This window comes from Salmo salar, chromosome 22, assembly GCF_965601325.2.
Source record: "Salmo salar chromosome 22, fSalSal1, whole genome shotgun sequence".
Classification (NCBI taxonomy): Eukaryota; Metazoa; Chordata; class Actinopteri; order Salmoniformes; family Salmonidae; genus Salmo; species Salmo salar.
In genome coordinates, this window is record NC_138312.1 from 48,392,140 (window position 1) to 48,415,738 (window position 23,599).

General features: G+C 40.7%; 1 protein-coding gene across 1 annotated transcript in view; it reads left to right on the forward strand.

Annotated features, from left to right (window-relative positions):
• Positions 1-224: 224 nt before the first annotated feature.
• Positions 225-23,599, forward strand: part of LOC106583602 (pleckstrin homology domain-containing family G member 4B) — a 76,559-nt gene continuing 53,184 nt past the window's right edge. Inside the window, exon 1 of the mRNA XM_014167971.3 lies at positions 225-686. Coding sequence (XP_014023446.3) covers positions 684-686 — 3 coding nt within the window. The 5' untranslated portion in view covers positions 225-683. The remainder of the gene's footprint in view (positions 687-23,599) is intronic.

The following is a 23,599-nucleotide window of genomic DNA, read 5'->3' on the forward strand; positions in this document are numbered from 1 at the left end:
ATGTGTATGTCGATATTTGAATACTCATTTCGCTTTAGATCTCAATACAGACACACACTCATTTTAATACTTTATTGAGATCCAAAATTAAATAAAGCTTTCAAGTGTGTGCATGAGCACGTGTGTGTATGTGTGTGTGCGTGTGTGTGTGCATGTGTGTGTGTGTGTGTGTGTGCGTGCCGTGTGTGTGTGTGTGTAAGAAAGAGAGAGCGAGAGAGAAAGAGAATCCCACACTGGTCTGACGCGACTGCTTCCTCTGAGAAAAAGCCTGAAAAGCCTAGAGGGATTTTCTTCTGAAAGAGAAAGCTTTTCTCCTCCCCCTTCTCAGGCATTTTCTTTTGCTCCCTTTCTCTCCTGCGCTCCCACTTGCTCCAAAAACACAGTGCTGCCAGAGAAGCTGAAACGTGGAGCCAGTGAAGCAATAGACAGCTAGACACTTTACAGCTCAGAGCTCAACTCAAACGGGAAAGCCACTAACGAATGGGAGTTTTCCTTCTTATTCTGGGTCGCAGACCACTAACTGTCATGTGGACCTTCCTTTATTGATGGCAGGAACTTGGCTATTGAGAAACATGGCAAGAAGACCTCTCTCTCTCTGGAGTCAAATGGAATTTATCTGGACTGGATTATAAAGAAAAATGTGAAGAAAAATTCAGCAGGATAGAAGAGATACTGTCAGAAAGATGGTAACGAAAGGCACTTTTTCTATTGGGCTGTCATGTGCTTTTGTTTCAGTTGTCTCGTGTTACAGTACTTCTCCAGGTCTATGAGTTGTGGTGCTCCACTGACCTACTGAGTTAATAACCTGCGCGTTTCAACGAGTCCGTGTTGTCTTTCTCAGTGGCTTCTTCTCTAATGCATGAATGGAGAGTGTTCTGTATGCATTTTATTATTCAAAGCACACTGTTGGCAAACTGAGATATAGAGTACAGTATGGATTTCATAGATGAATAGCAAAGCAAGTTAGACTACTACTGCAGCAGGTGCTATGTTTTTGTATGGCCTTGATAATGTTGATTAAAAACGTATAATCTGAAAGAAATAAGTGAACCCTCACTACAAGTATTTACCAGTTTCGGTCTCCTAAAAAAGTTACACATATTAAATGTATTGTCCCTAAAGCACAATGTACTGTTGTTAGGGACACTGTTTCATACAGCTAACTGAACACATCATCTCAAGCACCTCAGGTGTCCCTCCACTACTTAAGAGAGAGAAAAGAAGCTGCAGCACCGTGTCTTTGCTATGTTGCGACGGAAAAACTTAAGCCCTTTGATTCAAAATGAATTGATATGAATTGCAGTGCATGTTCATTTGATCAGCCTCCAGTTTTTGGCAGTGCAGGGTTGATTGAATCCCAAGCCAAGTGATACCATACATGAAATATCTGTTCCACTTTCAGCTTGCATCGTTGAATGTTACAGTAACTTCCCTGCAACCTTGAGTGGGAGGTAGCAGCTCTAGACATACCTCTGTATCTTCCTTTCCAAGGTTGGTCCTTTAGTTACACATCTACTGTAGGCTTCACTCACTTCACTCACAGGTGCTACAGCTCAAACCGTTCCTTGGGAAATTGTGTGACTATATAGCTGCAATGTTCTTAGAACTTCCTACATTGTGACTGACGATATCGTCGCGTTCCGCCCACCTGATTTACATTTGTTATCCTATCAGTTAAAATTATTCGATTACCATACTGTGCCTGTTCTGGTTTTCCATTTTCCTTTTTTTTTTTTTTTTACAGCTCAATGCTGTTATACAGTAATACTGTATGTTAGTCATTCACTACTTACTGGTCTGTTTGTTTAATACATGACGAATCCCCATGTCAAGTAAATGATTAACTAAGAAAATATAAAAATTCCTATCAAACTTCCTTGGGTCTAGATGCCACATCAGCATGTGTGCTCCAGTCAAAAACAACTTGATGGTCTGATGCCGAACAGATTGGATTTGGGATGCCACGCCAAAAGGGTTTATCATGGGATTCAAACTATATTCAAACTTCATGTAAATGATCAAACCCAGGGCCTGAGCAGCTCTTTTGGATGAGTTCTCAACAGTTCAAAGTCAACAAATGTTTATTGACAGCTAAACACGTCTCTCCATTGCTCATAAATGACTGTGACACAAACAACAGAGAGTACAACATACAGTATGAGAAGGTTATGAATTTTACAGGAATACAGGTCAATGATTTGGTTGAATCTCGAATTGTTGGCTATAGTATATCATACATTGTGGAACTCTTTCTTGGCATGTGCCAACACTATTTGACTCACTGAATCAACCCTATTGATACAGTAGTCTATGTGAGAACTACTTTGTCCATTAAGGATATTTCACAATACCATGGCACAATACCGCAACATGATGCTCATAAAGTATGAAGTTGTGGGAACATATGTTTTTGGTTTTATATTGGTTGTTGGAACGGAGCCATATGTTTCCTTAATAAATCGGAGAGTGTTTTAAACACTCTGAGAACAGAAGTGAACATTTCACCTGTTCTGGAAACATTTATTTTTAGGTTGCAGCGAGGTTCTTAGAACATTTTACTCTGGTTCCTTGAAAGATATCCTGGGAGCTCTTTTATTAAGAGGTTTGGAATAACTTCTTTAAAACTTTGACCATTGCGCCACGGCAGTTCACAAGGCTCTAGCAAGCAGGAAGAGTACATGATGATACTTGATGGAAACAGCGCACTGTTTTTAAATATTTTGATTTAAACCTTCCTCAAACCATAGCCCTAACTTTAAACTTGAAACAAATGTCTAAATTTAACCCTTTGAGTTGTTTCTATTTTAACCCTGCAACCACACGGAATTAACCCTATAACCACGTGGAATTAATGCACCCAAAAATCGACTTTCATCCATAATAAAGCAAATTCCGAACTGAAACTATGAGATCAACACATATATTGTGACTCGAGGTCTTCACAGATCTGGGTTCAAAATTCTAACTTTTCCGTCGGGTCCGGGTCATGCCCTATTTGATTGTCATTGGGTCTCGGGTCTACAGTATGAAACTACAGCCGATAGACTTGAGTGGACCTACCCACGGCTCTGCATAACCTATAGCATATTTATTTTACAATAATAAGGTGAATTTATTGGCTTTTAGAAGCCCTATTCAACATACAGTACCAGTCAAAAGTTTGGACACACCTACTCATTCAAGGGTATTTCTTTATTTTTACTATTTTCTACATTGTAGAATAATAGTGAAGACATCAAAACTATGAAATAACACATATGGAATCATTAAGTAACCATAAAAGTGATAAACAAATCAAAATATATTTTATATTTTTTGATTCTTCAATGTAACCACCCTTTGCCTTGATGACAGCTTTGCACACTCTTGGCATTCTCTCAACCAGCTTCATGAGGTAGTCACCTGGAATGCATTTCAATTAAGAGTGCCCAAATAAATGCTTCACAAGAGTTCAAGCAACAGACACATGTCAACGTCAACTGTTCAGAGGAGACTTAGTGAATCAGGCATTCATGGTCAAATTGCTGCAAAGAAACCACAACTAAAGGACACCAATAAGAAGAAGAGACTGGCTTGAGGCGAAGAAACACGAGCAATGAATATTAGACTGGTGGAAATCTGTCCTTTGGTCTAATGAGTCAAAATGTACGATTTTTGGTTACAACCGCCATGTCTCTGTGAGACGCAGAGTAGGTGAACGGATGATCTCCACATGTGTGGTTCTCACTGTGAAGCATGGAGGAGAAGGTGTGATGGTGTGGGGGTGCTTTGCTGGTGACACTGTCTGGGATTGATTTAGAATTCAAGGCACACTTAACCAGCATGGCTATCACAGCATTCTGCAGCAATACGCCATCCCATCTGGTTTGTGCTTAGTGGTACTATCATTTGTTTTTCAACAGGACAATGACCCAACACACCACCAGGCTGTGTAAGGGCTATTTGACCAAGAAGGAGAGTGATGGAGTGCTGTATCAGATGACCTGGCCTCCACAATCACCCGACCTCAACCCAATTGAGATGGTTTGGGATGAGTTGGACTACAGAGTGAAGGGAAAGCAGCCAACTAGTGCTCAGCATATGTGGGAACTCCTTCAAGACTGTTGGAAAAGCATTCCTCGTGAATTTGGGTGAGAGAATGCCAAGAGTGTGAAAAGCTGTTATTGGTATACTTTCAGAGATTATTGAATTATTGGTGTCTATCCCAGTTTTAAGTTAACGTGGTGTTATGGAGCCCCATGAATCCTGTGCTCTCCATCTTGTGATAATAGACCTGTTGTAGCCAGCCAAATGCACTTCACAGCTCGCCCACTTTTAGCCTTAGAGAGAACTTGGCATTAGCAGAGAACAAAAAAAAACACAGCAACTGTCAGTGCCGTTCACCCACATAAACATACACACACACACACCACCCACCAGTGTCTCCACACTCAGTGTTTACTGAAGGCAAAATCATTCACTGTGATACCTGGAGTGCAAAGAGTAAATGGGATGCCTTACGGGCTAAGACTACCCCTATTAGTGCTGCGTCCAACGCTTTGGCCTATTTAACTAGGTGAAGGGTACTCTGGGAGCCATTACTTACAACTCCCCAAAAACAAACAAACAAGTATTTTTCCTGATGTTTTTCTCGGAAAGCAAGCTCAGAGAATAGCTTGGAGATGAAATAATACAGCGTTTTTTCATGCTAAGTGGGTCGTCAGTATTCATCTGTCGAAAAAGTGCCCGAAAAAAAAACACATGAGCAATTTCATGGTAAAGGAATCGGAGTCTCAGTGTAATTCTGTTAGTGTGGAATTGCCTAGATATGAAAAACATATATATTTTTAAAAGCTGCCTGCTGTTCCTCTCACAATAGGATATTTTTCTTTGGGTTGGGTGCCAGAATTGGCATGTGAACCAGTTCCACAGGTGTGCAACTCCGCCAGGCATTGGTGAAGGGGTTGAGGTGTAAGGATGCAGGGGCTCACTTTGAAAACTAAAAAAAATCCTTCCTTCCTTCAAATTATAAATCAATATTATTCGATAGATGAATACTAGGTTAAACTTTAACTTTTACCTACCAAAGCATTTCAAGATATTCAAGGAAAGGAGGAATTAATGATGCAATGTCAAACTATTAAGGATTTTTCATTTAAATCATAAGCATTGTTGCTTTTGGCCAAAATGTGGCAGGGGATGGTTTATGGGAGCATTTAATTACACTAAGCCCATTGTCCTCAGAGGCATGGCACAATACAGTATAGGCCTTAATGTATTTTATTCATCTGTAACTCAAGATTCAGATCATTTGTATTTGAGCTTGAATCCCAGCACACCCACAGGGACCTGTTTTTAATACTGGCCCTCCCGAGGACAAAGACAAACAAAACATCAGACACCCCCAACACTGCCGGAGAGTCTTAGAGGCTTGTTAATTAAAACTAGTGGTGTATACAGTAGGCTAAATCCATTTGCTAGCAACACAACATACAAGACTAGGCTAAAGCTAGATAGAAGGATGGATGGATGGATGGATGGGTGGATGCATGCAGGGACTTGTCTTGTTGGGGGCCTTCTTTATTAGGCGGGTTCAGCTTTAAAAGGATTTAAAATGGCTTAGTTCAATTGTGTGCCCCTTTGCCAAAGCCCTGAGCCATAGTTTACAATAGGGTCTCAGACAAAGACAGTACTGTCCCAACAACCAATGAGAGTAGCCCTCTCCTGAAGAAAGAGAGGAAAAAGAGAGAGAAAGGAGGAGGTGGGGGAACATGCTGGGAACAGGGAGCATGCTGGGAACAGGGAAAGAGTTGTTGCACGTTGGAACCTTGAAATACAGACCTTCTTATACCTTAAAGCAGATTGTTCTTAGTTTATTTGCAAATGTGCTGCCCACGTATTATACATGTGTTCGCTGAAACAAGTATCTTGCCCTCTATACATCCCATTTATTCTATATCGTACTGTCCTAAGTTGCTCTAAATGCTGATACATGAGGGATACGGCACAAGTGACACAAAGTGCATAACTCGAAAATGAGCCATGCTCCCCAAGTAGGGCTCCTGAGTGGCGCAGCAGTTTAAGGCAAAGCATCTCAGTGCTACAGGTGTCACTACAGGCCCTGGTTCAATTCCAGGTTGTATCACAACTGGCCGTGATTGGGATTCCCATAGGGTAGTGCACAATTGGCCCAGCATCGGCTGGGGTAGGCCATCATTGTAAATAAGAATTTGTTCTTAACTGACTTGCCTGGTTAAAGAAATTAAATAAATTGAAACTGAAATTGTGTTTCAGATATATGATCTCTCTAATGGTTATTTTAGCTATCACTTGTTTTGGGAACAATGTGGAATTGTCCTGCCCACCACCTTGTGTCCACACAGACATAATAATGTGGTTTTGGGTAGATGTGTTGTCTAGGATTTGCTGTCTACCTGTCTGTCTGGCCAGACGAGCATGATGAGTCACTAGAGTTTACCAATGGGTCACTGCTCTTTCTCTAAAACCACAAACCATCACTTCTAATCAAAAGTGACATTCCTTGGAGCATTGGAGAGTTTATAGCCTACTTTCCCTGCGTAGTGGTTTGGGTTGTGGTCTTTAGCCCAGAGGGGCTATTGACTTGCCTGTCCATCCCTCAAGAGTTTGTGGAAAAATGTGATGATTAGTTCTCGAAATCATGAGCCCATGGCATGTCGCACAAAGGGATAGGGGGTCATTTGGTTGGAAGTCAGAGATGATCTTTACGCTAAGCACATTTGCATTTGTTTTACACGCCTTTAAGCTTTTGACCTTGCTGCTGATTACAGGGTTCAAACACTGCCAGTCTACACATAGCGTGACACACACCATGACAGGTTGTTTACATAGCCAATGAAATCCAAGAGCAGTCCTGCCTTCGTTGACCAGTGCCCAAGGCAGTAGGAGGGAGGGAGGGAGAGAGAGGTAGTTAGTGAGAGAGAGAGGAGGTATGTAGAGATAGAGAGAGAGATGGGGGTAAAGAAAGAGTAGGTTGAGTGAGGGGGGGTAGGTAGAGCGAGAGAGGGGGGTAGGTAGAGAGAGAAAGAAAGAAAGAGGACTATAATATGAGCTGTGTTCGAATACCCATACTAACATACTGTAAACTACATACTTAATGAGTCTATACTATATACTTGGGATGCACAATATATCTGTAAGCATATCGGTATTGGACGATATTAGCCAAAAATGCCAACATCGGCATCGGCCCGATGTCTAGTTTAACACCGATGTGCAAAACCAATATCAAAGCTGACGTAGGTACATGACATAATGACGCCATGAAAAATATAGCGCTACACATGCAACACAGCATTCCTAACCTAGCCCACAATGTCTGCTGTGTGGATCGAGCAGTCAACAAGTCAAGCAGTCATTTGAAAGAGTAAGAACATTTCAGCGAGACAACTCAAAAGTAAATATCCATTAACGCCAAGATAATGGAATTCATTGCCCTTGAAAATCAACCGTTCTCTGTCGTGGATAATGTTGGCATCACCGACTGGTCGAGCACCGGTACACACTACCAAGTAGTGGACATTTTTCAGATGTTGCCCTACCGGAGTTACAGAGTATTGTTTAAACTCACATCCATGAGAGTCACTGCTATTAGCTTCACGACTGACCAGCGATGTCAGCCCCATGAGCATTATGAGTCTGACAGCACAGTGGGTCGACGAGGATTTCATACTGAGGAAAGCCATATTGCATGCTCAAGAATGTGCTGGTTCTCATATCACTGCTGCCATTTCAATGGCATTTGAGAACATGTTTGAAACTTGGAAACATGAACACTCCTAGCTCCATTCGAGCAACTGTCTTGAGAAATAAGTTCAACTGCATCTGCAGCAGGCGTGATACCCTGTCATGGCTTTGAAATGCCTGCTCAACAAAAATGCCAACACAGACCATCGGGTTGACTTTGAGAGGTACTCTACCAGAGGCTGGGAACAAGCGATTCGGTGGCATTCTCACTGTGGCGCCACCATGCTCGATGCTAGGTACAAGGACCGCTACTTCGATGCAGACAAGAAACAGGGTTTACGTTAAATGATATAGACATAGCTGGACAAGATGGAAACGGATACAGTGACAGTGCACACCGAGGAAGAGAGACCACGGACAGACAGAGGTAAAACGTCACTGCTTGGCATGTATGATGAAATCCTGGTTGAGACTGAACAAATGAACAACAAAACAGCACAGCAAGTAAGTGAAATAAATAGATTTTGATTATGTTTTACTGGAAATGGGGACATACGTAAAGGCCAACAAAATAACTTGGTCAGTGTGTGTATGTTTGAACTATTTAACTGTGCTAGAATGTTTTAAAGCTCGCAAAAATGTTAAATATCGGTTATCGGTATCAGTAATGATTTTTTTTTTTTGGCAAGGAAAATATCGGATATCGGTATCGGGCAAAAATGTCATATCGGTGCATCCCTACTACATTATTTCAGTTGAGCGTACCAGAGCTTCGCCTGTCTATTGGAAGTTGATGCTGTTGCTTTGCAACCTCGACTAGCTAAACATTTTACGATTTGTGTTCATAAATTCAATCTGTAGTGCCAGAGTGTGCTCTGGGACTTCATAAATTCAGAGTGTTGTCCGATTGTCCGGTCGTAAATTCAGAGCGTTTCGCTCTCGGGGCATTCATTGAGCACACAAGACGCTCTGGCCGAGGAGTAGGGTTGATCCGAGCGTTCAATGGCAATCAAGCACCCAAGCTAACTGGCTAATGTTAGCTAGCTACTTCCAGACACAAATTAGAGAAAACCTCACTCTGACCATTTTACTTGTCCTAGCAGAGCTGGTTAGGCTGTTTTCATGTTATCCAGAGCATTGGTGACTGTAACTGTGCTGCTGGCAACAATTTAATTATGCTTTTTTTGCCAACGTTTACTGACACCGGCCATATTCAACGAGTGTTGTCGAGTGTTCGTAAATTCATTCGTTATTCTGTGCGAGAGTGCTCTTAAATCGGAGTAGATTGACAGAATTAACAATGTTCCTTGATACACACAATGACTATACCACTTAGCTAAGAATGATATGAATAATCAAGTCAAAAAAGTTGGGTAGTTAGTTAGATATCAGATAGTTAATATACTGCCTGGCAAGTTAGATGTATTAGTAGCCAACTAACATTAGGTAACTAAAGTGCATACTGTTGTAATGTTATGCGGTTCGTAAGGATAGCATAGCTAACAAATTGTCAGCCAACATAACATGTAACATAACTTATTTGAAATGTCATTACTTTATTACATTGCTCAACATTTTCTGAAACATTTGTCATAATTAGTTAAAGCAATGAATTTGTATCCGCTCTCGTCGGACTTCGGTTGCCTATTTTCTGCCATTTTCTTAAAATCTGAAAAGTTATGAAGCCACGCCCATTTTCTGAAGAATTGCATTGTGGGCCCTAAAAGAACGGAAATAGTGTCCACTGCATGTATACTTAGTATTTTGGCGAACTTAGTACGACATCCGGGAACTTTTGGTATACTAACCATTTCCATACTATGACCAGTAAGCATACTATATACTCAATTCACATCACAAATAGTATGGTTAGTCCGGTTAGTATGAGTATTCAAATACAGCTTAACTCTTCAGTGCTTACCTCAGTGAAATACCCAGGGGACATCCCTCTGATAAACAGGACAAAGACCCACCCATCATGACAGATGCCACAGCAGAGAACAGACAATCCATGTCAAACAATGACCTTTGATTGAAAGGCTTCAAGAGTGTGTTGAATAGGGTTAAACCTCTGTATACACAGGACAATAGATGCCAGATGGAAAACCCCAGGATGTCTCACACACACACACACACACACACACACACACACACACACACACACACACACACACACACACACACACACACACACACACACACACACAGCAGGGCTTACTTGAGTGGGCGGCAGGGTAGGCGGTACTGGAATGTTGCTGTCAGCTGGATTCAGAAGTAGTCTACTGTCTGTGTGGACTAGGGGGAATCCCAATAGTGTAATGTGCTTTCCTCTCCCTCTCTCCTCTCCTTCGTTTGCACTGATCTGAAAGCATTAGATAGGTGAAAGTAATGTGGTAGATGCCCAACAAGGATTTGCTTACACCAGCTCAGTAACATCAGTGCGGGTAAAGGAGCCGAGAAGAGGAGAGATACAGAGATATGTCCTATTGAGATACATCCTCCATTATAATGCTTGTGGATTCAAACTTGATTAAATATTTTGCCCTGGGTCTCTGTGATTCAAAAGCCTTTCAGGAAGGAGAGGTAACCCTATTCATTGTAGTTTTTTTTACATATGGAAATAGAGCTAGATACAGCAATATACTGTAGAGCTGTTATGTGTTGTCACACGGATGTGGGGCAGTGATAGTGCAAGGGTGTAAATGGGAGTTAACCAAATTGTTATAAGCCAGAAGTAATTTTAGTGAGAGAATACGCTGAAATACAAAGCAATAGCATCAATAATACTGAAAACAATGAAACAAACTAATTCATCCTCACCTTTCCCCTACACTATGGTATGGGGGTCATTGTGGTCAAAAGGATTTTCAAACGGGTTTCCTATTTTTCATAATCTGTTTTTGTTGCTGAGTTGCTTATACCATCACATTTCATTTAATCACGAATCATCAGATATTAGATTAAGAGGGCTGACAAGTTGCTATGAGCCTGGCCAATGCTTAGCATGTAGTCGGAGGACAAAGGGGCTACTATCAGAGCCCCACCTGAGACACGGCTCCTTTATGCAAATACCGGACCCATCTGCCATCAAAGACAGTGTTTTCCCTGGGAAGAAGTCGTGCTGAACTGCGCACGGCCCCGGCCTGTTTGGCATGTCATGCTGGCAGTTGGTCAAGTGTAATGGGATACAAAAGAACTCATAACACCAGGCTCCCTTCCTCCACTCACTTCACTTGGCTTAAAGAGGCAGTCTGAACTCGATCCAGCTGCGGAGCTATGTTGACTGCAGCTCAATGGGGTCCCACTCACCAGAATATATCACCAGCCAAGCCACCCATGAGGTGGAATGAGTCAGGGTGAGAGGCGAAATGTCCAATGAGTTCAGCCTGTCTGGATTGAAAATGTACCTTGTCAGGATTTGGTCATTTTAGCCAGGTGTGAAGTTAATGAAAAGAGGCAGCCATTTAAGGTTATATTTGATTTTTACCTTTAACTAGGCAAGTCAGTTAAGAATAAATACTTATTAACAATGACGGCCTACCACGGCCAAACCCAGATGACGCTGAGCCAATTGTGCGCCGCCCTATGGGACTCCCAATCACGACCGGATGTGATACAGCCTGGATGTGGCGGTCAATGTGCCTGCTAGCTACTACTAGCTAGCTTCATTCATTGACAACACAGAGTTGGAACTTATCTAATATTATTTTATAGGTCCGTAATAAACCATTTACAAGGTATTTAGGTAACACATTACTCGACACCCAGTGTCATAACACATTATGACACGATCATAACCATGGCATAATATGTCATAACAGCTGACATAACTTGTCATCACATCTCATAATATGGTCACCAGTCTCAACGTCAACAGTGAAGAGGCGACTCCGAGATTCTGGCCTTCTAGGCAGAGTTCCTCTGTCCAGTGTCTGTGTTCTTTTGCCCATCTTAATATTTTCTTTTTATTCGCCAGTCTGAGATATTGCTTTTTCTTTGCAACTCTGCCTAGAAGGCCAGCATCCCGGAGTCGCCTCTTCACTGTTGATGTTGAGACTGGTGTTTTGTGGGTACTATTTAATGAAGCTGCCAGTTGAGGACTTGTGAGGCGTCTGTTTCTCAAACTAGACACTCTAATGTATTTGTCCTCTTGCTCAGTTGTGCACTGGGGCCTCCCACTCGTCTTTCTATTTTGCTTAGAGACAGTTTGCGCTGTTCTGTGAAGGGAGTAGTACACAGCATTGTACGAGACCTTCAGTTTCTTGGAATAGTCTTCATTTCTCAGAACAAGAACAGTCTGACCAATTTCAGAAGAAAGTACTTTGTTTCTGGCCATTTTGAGCCTGTAATCGAACCGATAAATGATGCTTCTCCAGATACTCAACTAGTCTAAATAAGGCCCGTTTTATTGCTTCTTTAATCAGAACAACAGTTTTCAGCTGTGATAACATAATTGCAAAAGGTTTTCTAATGATCAATTAGCCTTTTAAAATGATAAACTTGGATTAGCTAACACAACGTGCCATTGGAACACAGGAGTGATGGTTGCTGATAATGGGCCTCTGTACGCCTATGTAGATATTCCATAAAAAAACTGCCGTTTCCAGCTACTATATTCATTTACAACATTACAATGTCTACATTGTATTTCTGATCAATTTGATGTTATTTTAATGGACAAAAATGTAGATTTTCTTTCAAAAACAAGGAAATTTCTTAGTGACCCCAAACTTTTGAACAGTAGTGCATGTATTTTTCTAATCATATTTAAAATGACTTTTAGAAAATAAATTTTATGACATGGTCAAGAAGCATTATGACCATCCTGTGTAACTTTACTTAGACTAAGAAAATACAGTTTATTACGCTGTTAAGAAGCATTTTGACCATCATAATCATATAAGCCAGATAGGTCTATCACATTCATTCCCTTATGCCAGTCATCAGTCAAAAAGGGGGTGTCTTGTCCTGCTCCTGAAATCTGCTCCTGCATTAATTCCAGTCATCGGCAACAGAGCATTGGGGTAAGTACATGTCTGACATCAATGTGTGCAAAAATATAAATGCACCACGTAAATTGTTGGTCCCATGTTCCATGAGCTGAAATAAAAAATCCCAGAAATGTTCAAATATCTTATTTCTCTCAAATTATGTGCACAAATTAGTTTACATCCCGATAAGTGAGCATTTCTCCTTTGCCAAGATAATTCATCCACTTGACAGGTGTGGCGTATCAAGAAGCTAATTAAACAGCATGATCATTACACAGGTGCACCTTGTGCTGAGGACAATTAAAGGTCACTTTAAAATGTGCAGTTGTGTCACACAAGACAATGCCACAGATGTCTCAAGTTTTGAGGGAGCATGCAGTTTGCATGCGGACAGCAGAAATGTCCACAAGAGCTGTTGCCAGAGAATTGAATGTTAATTTCTCTACCATAAGCAGCCTTCAATGTCATTTTAGAGAATTTGGCAGTATGTCCAACCGGTCTCACAAACGCACACCACGTGTAACCATGCCAGCCCAGGACCTCCACATTCGATTCCCATGGGGGACCAGTACGGAGAAAAAATGTATGCATTCACTACTGTAAGTTGCTCTGGACAAGAGTGTCTGTTAAATGACAAAAATGTAAATGTAATAAAGCCCTTTTCTTGGGAAAAACTAATTCTGATTGGCTGGGACTGGTTCCCCAGTGGGTGGGACTGGCTGCCAATTGGGTGGGCCTATGGTCTCCCAGGCCCACCCATGGCTGCACCCCTGCCCAGTCATGTGAAATCCATAGATTAGGGAATAAAGAATTTATTTCAATTGACTGATTTCCTTGTATGAACTGTAACTCAGTAAAATCTTAGAAAATGTTGCATTTATATTTTTGTTCAGTATATACTAATAATTAGATATGGTAAAAAATTAATATTATATAGAGTTGAAGTCGGAAGTTTAAATACACCTTAGCTAAATACATTTAAACTCCGTTTTTCAAAATTCCTGACATCCTAGTAAATCCTAGTAAAAATTACCTGTATTAGGTCAGGTAGGATCACCACTTTATTTTATGAATGTGAAATGTTAGAATAATAGTAGAGATAATGATTTATTTCAGCTTTTATTTCTTTCATCACATTCCCAGTGGGTCAGAAGTTTACATACACTCAATTAGTATTTGGTAGCATTGCCTTTAAATTGTTTAACCTGTTATGGCTAGGGGGCAGTATTTTCACGGCTGGATAAAAAACATACCCGATTTAATCTGGTTACTACTCCTGCCCAGTAACTAGAATATGCATATAATTATTGGCTTTGGATAGAAAACACTCCAAAGTTTCTAAAACTGTTTGAATGGTGTCTGTGAGTATAACAGAACTCAAATGGCAGGTCAAAACCTGAGAGATTCCTTTACAGGAAGTGGCCTGTCTGACCATTTCTTTAACTTCTTTGCCATCTCTATCTTTTACAAAGGATCTCTGCTCTAACGTGACACTTCCTACGTCTTCCATGGGCGCTCAGAGCCCGGGAAAAACCTGAATGTCGTCCTCCCAGCCCCAGGCTGAAACACATTATCGCCTTTCTCAAGTGGCCGATCAAGGGACTGTGGGCTTAGGCGCATGCCCTGGCCGCCCCCGTCTTTGTGATTTTTCCTCTGTTTGCCGAAAAGGAGATTCCAGTCGGAATATTATCGCTTTTTTACGAGATAAATTGCATAAAAATTGATTTTAAACAGCGGTTGACATGCTTCGAAGTACGGTAATGGAATATTTAGACATTTTTTGTCACGAATTGCGCCATGTGCACGACCCTGATTTACCATTTCGGATAGTGTCTGGGACGCACGAACAAAACGCCGCTATTCGGATATAACGATGGATTATTTTGGACCAAACCAACATTTGTTATTGAAGTAGCAGTCCTGGGAGTGCATTCTGACGAAGACAACAAAAGGTTATCAAACTTTTATAATAGTAAATCTGATTTTGGTGAAGGCTAAACTTGCCGGGTGTCTAAATAGCTAGCCCGTGATGGCTGGGCTATGTACTTAGAATATTGCAAAATGTGCTTTCACCAAAAAGCTATTTTAAAATCGGACATATCGAGTGCATAGAGGAGTTCTGTATCTATAATTCTTAAAATAATTGTTATGCTTTTTGTGAACGTTTATCGTGAGTAATTTAGTAAATTGTTAGTAAATTCCCCGGAAGTTTGCGGGGGTATGCTAGTTCTGAACGTCACATGCTAATGTAAAAAGCTGTTTTTTGATATAAATATGAACTTGATTGAACAAAACATGCATGTATTGTATAACATAATGTCCTAGGTGTGTCATCTGAAGATCATCAAAGGTTAGTGCTGCATTTAGCTGTCTTCTGGGTTTTTGTGACATTATATGCTAGCTTGAAAAATGGGTGTCTGATTATTTCTGGCTTGGTACTCTGCTGACATAATCTAATGTTTTGCTTTCGCTGTAAAGCCTTTTTGAAATCGGACAGTGTGGTTAGATAAAGGAGAGTCTTGTCTTTAAAATGCTGTGAAATAGTCATATGTTTGAAAAATGGAAGTTTTTGTATTTTTGAGGAATTTGTAATTCGCGCCACACCTATCATTGGATATTGGAGCAGGTGTTCCGCTAGCGGAACGTCTAGATGTAAGAGTTAACTTGGGTCAAATTTTTCGGGTAGCCTTCCACAAGCTTCCCACAATAAGTTGGATGAGTTTTGTCCCATTTCTCTGAACAGAGCTTGTGTAACTGAGTCAGGTTTGTAGGCCTCCTTGCTCACACACGCTTTTTCAGTTCTGCCCACAAATTGTCTATAGGATTGAGGTCAGGGCTTTGTGATGTCCACTCCAAAACCTTGACTTTGTTGTCCTTAAGCCATTTTGCCACAACTTTTGAAGTATGCTTGGGGTCAGTGTTCATTTGGAAGACCCATTTGCGACCAAGCTTTAACATCCTGACTGATGTCTTGAGATGTTGCTTCAATATATCCACATATTTTCCGTCCTCATGATGCCATCTATTTTGTGAAGTGCACCTGTCCCTCCTGCAGCAAAGCACCCCCACAACATGATGCTGCCACACCCGTGCTTCACGGTTGTGATGGTGTTCTTTGGCTTGCAAGCCTCTCCTTTTTCCCTCCAAACATAACGATGGTCATTATGGCCAAACAGTTCAATTTTTGTTTCATCAGACCAGAGGACATTTCTTCAAAAGTACGAACTTTGTCCCCATGTGCAAGTTGCAAACCGCAGTCTGGCTTTTTTATGGCTGTTTTGGAGCAGTGGCTTCTTCCTTGCTGAGCGGCCTTTCAGGTTATGTTGATATTGGACTCGTTTTACTGTGGATATAGATATTTTTGTACCTGTTTCCTCCAGCATCTTCACAAGGTCCTTTGCTGTTGTTCTGGGATTGATTTGCACTTTTCGCACCAAAGTACGTTCATCTCTAGGAGACAGAACGTGTCTCCTTCCTGAGCGGTATGACGGCTGCGTGGTTCCATGGTGTTTATACTTGCGTACTATTGTTTGTACAGATGATCGTGGTACCTTCAGGCTTTTGGAAATTGATCCCAAGGGTGAAGTCACCCTTTGTAGCCACCCTTTGCCTTGATGACAGCTTTGCACACTCTTGGCATTCTCTCAACCAGCTTCAACTGGAATGCTTTTCCAACAGTCTTGAAGGAGTTCCCACATATGCTAAGCCCCTGTTTGCTGCTTTTCCTTCACTCTGCGGTCCAACTCATCCCAAAACATCTCAATTGGGTTGAGGTCAGGGGATTGTGGAGGCCAGGTCATCTGATGCAGCACTCCATCACTCTCCTGCTTGGTCAAATAGCCTTTACACAGCCTGGGGGTGTTTTGTGTTATTGTCCAGTTGAAAAACAAACAATTGTCCCACTAAGCTCAAACCAGATGGGATGGCGTATTGCTGCAGAATGCTGTGGTAGCCATGCTGTTTAAGTGTGCCTTGAATTCTAAATAAATCACCAGCAAAGCACACCCACACCATCACACCTCCTCCTCCATGCTTCATGGTGGGAACCACTCATGTGGAGATCATAGTTCATCTACTCTCCGTCTCACAAAGACACGGCAGTTGGAACCAAAAATCTCAAATTTGGATTAAAGGACAAATTTGACCAAAGGACAGATTTCCACAGGTCTAATGTCCATTGCTCCTGTTTCTTGGCCCAAGCAAGTCTCTTCTTCTTATTGCTGTCCTTTAGTAGTGGGTTCTTTGCAGCATCTCAACCATGAAGGCCTGATTCACCCAGTATCCTCTGAACGGTTGACGATGAGATGTGTGTTTCTTGAACTCTGTGAAGCATTTATTTGGGCTGTAAATTCTGAGGCTGGTAACACTAATGAACTTGCATCTCTGCATCAGAGGTAATTCTGGGTCTTCCTTTCCTGTGGCGGTCCTCATGAGAGCCAGTTTCATCATAACGCTTGATGGTTGTTGTGACTGCACTTGAAGTGTTCCAGATTGACTGACCTTTACGTCTTAAAGCAATGATGGACTGTTGTTTCTCTTTGCTTATTCGAGCTGTTCTTGCCATAATATGGACTTGGTCTTTTACCAAATAGGGCTGTCTTCTGTATACCACCCCTATCTTGTCACAATACAACTGATAGGCTCAAATGCATTAAGAAGGAAAGAAATTCCACAAATTAACTTTTAACAAGGCACACCTGTTAATTGAAATAAATTCCAGGTGACTACCTCATGAAGCTGCTTGAGATAATGCCAAGAGTGTGCAAAGCTGTCATCAAGGCAAAGGGTGGCTGCTTTGAATAATCTGAAATATAAAACATATTTTGATTTGTTTAACACTTTTTTGGTTACTACATGATTCCATATGTGTTATTTCATAGTTTTGATATCTTCGCTATTATCCTACAATGTAGAAAATAGCAAAAATAAAGAAAATCCCTTGAATGAGTTGGTGAGTCCAAATTTTGACTGGTACTGTTTAACCTCTATGGGCTAGGCGGGACGAATTCGTCCCACCTACGTAACAGCCACTTGCAGCCTGTGGTGCGATTTTCAAAACCTTAAAAATCCTATTACTTCAATTTCTCAAACATATGACTATTTTACAGCTATTTAAAGACAAGACTCTCGTTAATCTAACCACACTGTCCGATTTCAAAAAGGCTTTACAACGAAAGCAAAACATTAGATTATGTCAGCAGAGTACCAAGCCAGAAATAATCAGACACCCATTTTTCAAGCTAGCATATAATGTCACAAAAACCCAGAAGACAGCTAAATGCAGCACTCACCTTTGATGATCTTCATCAGATGACAACCCTATGACATTATGTTATACAATACATGCATGTTTTGTTCAATCAAGTTCATATTTATATCAAAAACCAGCTTTTTACATTAGCATGTGACGTTCAGAACTAGCATACCCCCCGCAAACTTCCAGGGAATTCGCTAACATTTTACTAAATTACTCACGATAAACGTTCACAAAAAGCATAACAATTATTTTAAGAATTATAGATACAGAACTCCTCTATGCACTCGATATGTCCGATTTTAAAATAGCTTTTTGGTGAAAGCACATTTTGCAATATTCTAAGTACATAGCCCAGGCATCACGGGCTAGCTATTTAGACACCCGGCAAGTTTAGCACTCACCAATATCAGCTTTACTATTATAAAAGTTTGATTACCTTTTGTTGTCTTCGTCAGAATGCACTCCCAGGACTGCTACTTCAATAACAAATGTTGGTTTGGTCCAAAATAATCCATCGTTATATCCGAATAGCGGCGTTTTGTTCGTGCGTCCCAGACACTATCTGAAATGGTAAATCAGGGTCTCGCGCATGGCGCAATTCGTGACAAAAAAAATCTAAATATTCCATTACCGTACTTCGAAGCATGTCAACCGCTGTTTAAAATCCATTTTTATGCCATTTTTCTCGTAGTTAAGCGATAATATTCCGACCGGGAATGTCCATTTAGCTAAACTGAGGAAAGTAAACAAAGCTTTCGGTCGACGCGGGCACGCGCCTGAGTCTCACAGTACTGTAACCAGCCACTACCCAAACGCGCTACTTTGTAGCAAAGCCACGATTCAGCTTTTTGCCGTCTTCTGAGACCCTATGGTAGCCGTAGGAAGTGTCACGGGACAGCTAAGATCCTCACTCTTCAATAAACAGAGACAAGAAGAACGACACCTTGTCAGACAGGCCACTTCCTGCCTGAAACCTTGTCAGGTTTTTGCCTGCCAAATGAGTTCTGTTATACTCACAGACACCATTCAAACAGTTTTAGAAACTTTAGGGTGTTTTCTATCCATGTGTAATAAGTATATGCATATTCTAGTTACTGGGTAGGTGTGGTAACCAGATTAAATCGGGTACGTTTTTTATCCAGCCGTGTCAATACTGCCCCCTATCCTAAACAGGATATATAACATAAACATACCATCGACACGTAGGCTATGGTGTAATGTAATGTTTTGCCTTATGTGGTTGGTTTTGTGGGTTTTGACACTTATGTAGGTGTCATAACCAGCCATAAAATAACTACCGTAGTAGGTTTTGTGGGGTTTTCCACTCTTATGTACAGTAGGTGTCATAAACAGCCATAAAATAACTCAGTTTATGTCACAACAAGTCTAAATATATGTGTCATGACAGTGTTATGAACATATTATAACAGGTTATTACAAGTTATGTCAGCTGTTATGACATATTATGACATGGTTATGACTGTGTCATAACGTGTTATGACGCTTGGTGTCGAGTAAAATGTTGCCAGTATTTATAAAGTCTGTGTTCACCATTTTTGAATCATTACTCCCACATGTATAAACCATTTACTTATCATTAGTAGTCTTTTTGCAGCCCCTAATTTAACCTCTCTGGGCCAGTGGGACATCTGCGTCCCACCCTATTCAACAGCCAGTGGAATCGCATGGCGCGAAATACAAATACCTCAAAAATGCTATAACTTCAATTTCTCAAACATATGACTATTTTACACCATTTGAAAGATAAGACTCTCGTTCATCCAACCACGTTGTCCAATTTCATAAAGGCTTTACAGAAAAAGCAAAACATTAGATTATGTCAGGAGAGTACCCTGCCAAAAATAATCACACAGCCATTTTCAAAGCAAGCATATATGTCACAAAAACCAAAACCACAGCTAAATGCAGCACTAACCTTTGATGATCTTCATCAGATGACACATTTCGTGACCAAAAATTTCAAAATATTCCATTACCGTACTTAGAAGCATGTCAAACGCTGTTTAAAATCAATTTTTATGCTATTTTTCTCGTAAAATAGCGATAATATTCCAACCGGACAACGTTGTATTCATTCAAAGAGAGAAAAAAAAAAAGGCGAAGTCTCGTGAACGCGCATCTCCAGTGTCACTGTTCCCAGGCAGGCCACTTACAAACTGTGCTGCTGTTCTTTGCCCAGAGACAGGATACGCGTCATTCCGCTTTCTAAAGGCTTCAGAGAGCCAATGGAAGCCTTAGAAAATGTCACGTAACAGTACAGATGCTGTAATTTCGAGAGAGATGCAACAGAAGGACAACAAATTGTCAGACAGGGCACTTCCTGCATGGAATCTTCTTAGGTTTTGGCCTGCCATAGGAGTTATGTTATACTCACAGACACCATTCAAACAGTTTTAGAAACTTTAGAGTGTTGTCTATCCCAATCTACTAATTATATGCATATTCTCATTTCTGGACAAGAGTAGTAACCAGATTAAATCGGGTACGTTTTTTTATCTGGCCGTGAAAATACTGCCCCCTAGCCCCAACAGGCTAAAGTGTGAGCTATTAATGCTTTATAAATACTGTTTTGAGTGTCCAGTTTAATTTCTCACAAAAAGATGTGCATGCCATTGGTAGACATTCCAGCAGTGCCTGGTAATAGGGCTCCCTTGTGGCGCAGCGGTCTAAGGTACTGCATCTCAGTGCTAAATGTGTCACTACAGACCCTGGTTCGATTCCAGGCTGTATCACAACTGGCCGTGATTGTGAGTCCCATAGGGCGGTGCACAATTGGCCCAGTGTCGTCTGGGTTAGGGTTTGGCAGGGGTAGGCCGTCATTGTAAATAAGAATTTGTTCTTACCTGACTTGCCTAGATAAATAAAGGTTAAATCATATTTAAATAAATAATAAGCACAGGATACTTAAAACCTCTTGGGGCTAGGTGGGACGCTAGCGTGCCACCTGTGGTGCACTCCATCAACAGCAGGTGCATTTCAAGAGCGGCAAATTTGAATCCAAATAAATGTCAAAATTCAAATTTTTCAAAAATACAACTATGTTACACCATTTGAAAGATAAACATCTCCTTAATCTAACCACGTTTTACGATTTCAAAAAGGTTTTACGGCGAAAGCATAAATTTAGAGTATGTTAGGACAGTACATTTACAAGAGTTGTGTGTAATGTTTTGTCAAGTCAAAGACAGGGTCACCAAAACCATAAAACCAGCTAAAATGATACACTAACCTTTTACAATCTCCATCAGATGACACTCCTAGGACATTATGTTAGACAATGCATGCATTTTTAGTTCTATCAAGTTCATATTTATATACAAAAACAGCGTTTTACTATGGCATTGATGTTGAGGAAATCGTTTCCCTCCAATAACCGGCAGTCAAGTCAGCGTCACAAATTAAATAATTAAAATTAGAAAACATTGGTAAAATATTATATTGTCATTTAAAGAATTATAGATTTACATCTTTTGAACGCAATCAACTTGCCAGATTTAAAAATAACCTTACTGGGAAATCACACTTTGCAATAATCTGAGCACTGTGCCCAGAAAAATACGCGTTGCGATACAGACTAGACGTCATGTTGGGGAGATCTAAAATCGAAAATACTATGTAAATAATCCATTACCTTTGATTCTCTTCATCAGATGTCACTTCCAGGTATCACAGGTCCATAACGAATGTAGTTTTGTTCAAAAAAGCTCATCATTTATGTCCAAAAATCTCCGTCTCGTTAGCACATGATGTAAGCCAGCCGGACTTCTCGTCATGAACGAGGGGAAAAAATATATTTCCGTTCGTTCAAACATGTCAAACGTTGTATAGCATAAATCATTAGGGCCTTTTTTAACCAGAACATGAATAATATTCAAGGTGGACGAATGCATAGCCTTTTATAACGTATTGGAACGAGGGTACCCAACATGAAGTAGCGCGCCAGGTGTCTAATGGGACATCACCGTTCCATGGCTCTTGTTCGGTCAGATCTCCCTCCAGAAGACTCAAAACACTTTGTAAAGGCTGGTGACATCTAGTGGAAGCAATAGGAAGTGCCAAAATATTCCTAAACCCCTGTGTTTTTCAATGGGAGAGGTTTAAAGTCAATACAACACATCAGGTATCCACTTCCTGTCAGAAAATGTCTCAGGGTTTTGCCTGCCAAATGAGTTCTGTTATACTCACAGACACCATTCAAACAGTTTTGGAAACTTTAGAGTGTTTTCTATCCATATATAATAAGTATATGCATATTCTAGTTACTGGGTAGGATTAGTAACCAGATTAAATCGGGTACATTTTTTTTATCCAGACGTGCAAATGCTGCCCCCTAGACCCAACAGGTTAAGGAAAAATACATTTTTGAATAACTAGCTTATTAATATTTACAAATGTAAATGGTGAGCATACTGTTTGTACATGCCTTATTAGTGGTTTGTTACAGACCCTTAAAATTCAATAAAGTGTTACCAGAACTTAACTAGCTAGCAAGTGATTTTGGGCACTGATAAACATTTAAGTCATTTATAATAAACAGCGTGTATCTTGTGCATTATTTATAATAGTTTGACAGCTCCAGATGATGATGTTGTAGACTTGTTATTGTTCTCAGAAATCAGCCCTGAGCGATTTCCCAACTCGATGGACTGTATGCAGACTAGTTTTTCACCAACTTGAGAAATACTACACCAAACACCTTAGCTGGATGTACAATTGTGCGACTAAGACCTCCTTGGCAAAAAATGTCTACATTACTTACAGATTTCTTGATTTATCTTAATTAATTAATTAATTCTGACTATTTTAAGGAAGTGTTTACTTTGAGGAAGTGGCTATGTTCTTGCTACGGTGACCCAGGAGGGACCAACAACAGTACCTGCCAGGGCGTGATATGCAAACATAAAACACCCACATCAAACTACACCCCCAAGACAGCTCTCGTTTGGCTTCAGTCATGGCCACTAGAGTTTCTTAATGAGCAGTCTTAAAAACGAGGCCAAATCAGGAAGTGTAGTGGCCATTTAAAGCCGCAGTCTGTAGTTTTATTTCTGGTAAAAAGTATTGACCTCAGCAGGGTTGAATGGGAAGGCCTTTGTGAGAGTACTGATACACCGATTTTCTAATTGTTTTAAATGCACGTGTGTCTTGTTTGTCTAAATTTTAGCTTATTTTTGTCCTGAGCCCATAGGGGACAAATAATGGATAGACAAGCAGCAAATATAGGACCATTTTTTTTTTTTTGTCATTTAGCAGACGCTCTTATCCAGAGCGACTTACAGTAGTGAATGCATACATTTCATACATGTTTTTCTCCGTACTGGTCCCCCGTGGGAATCGAGCCCACAACCCTGGCATTGCAAACACCATGCTCTACCAACTGAGCCACACGGGACAATGTGCTGGCTCAATCTGGTATAACTTCAGAGTACTTTTTTATTGAACATGGCGCTAAGTCTAGGTCAGTAGACATATAGTAGAACTCATGAATGATGACTCATTCACAGCTGTTATACATTAACATCTGATGACCGGCCTCAAAGGTAGTTCTGTTCTTCAACTCCTCATGTATTGTGACAGATGTGCACAATTAGCAAAAATAAGTATTCTTTTCAGTTGAGGACGTAAT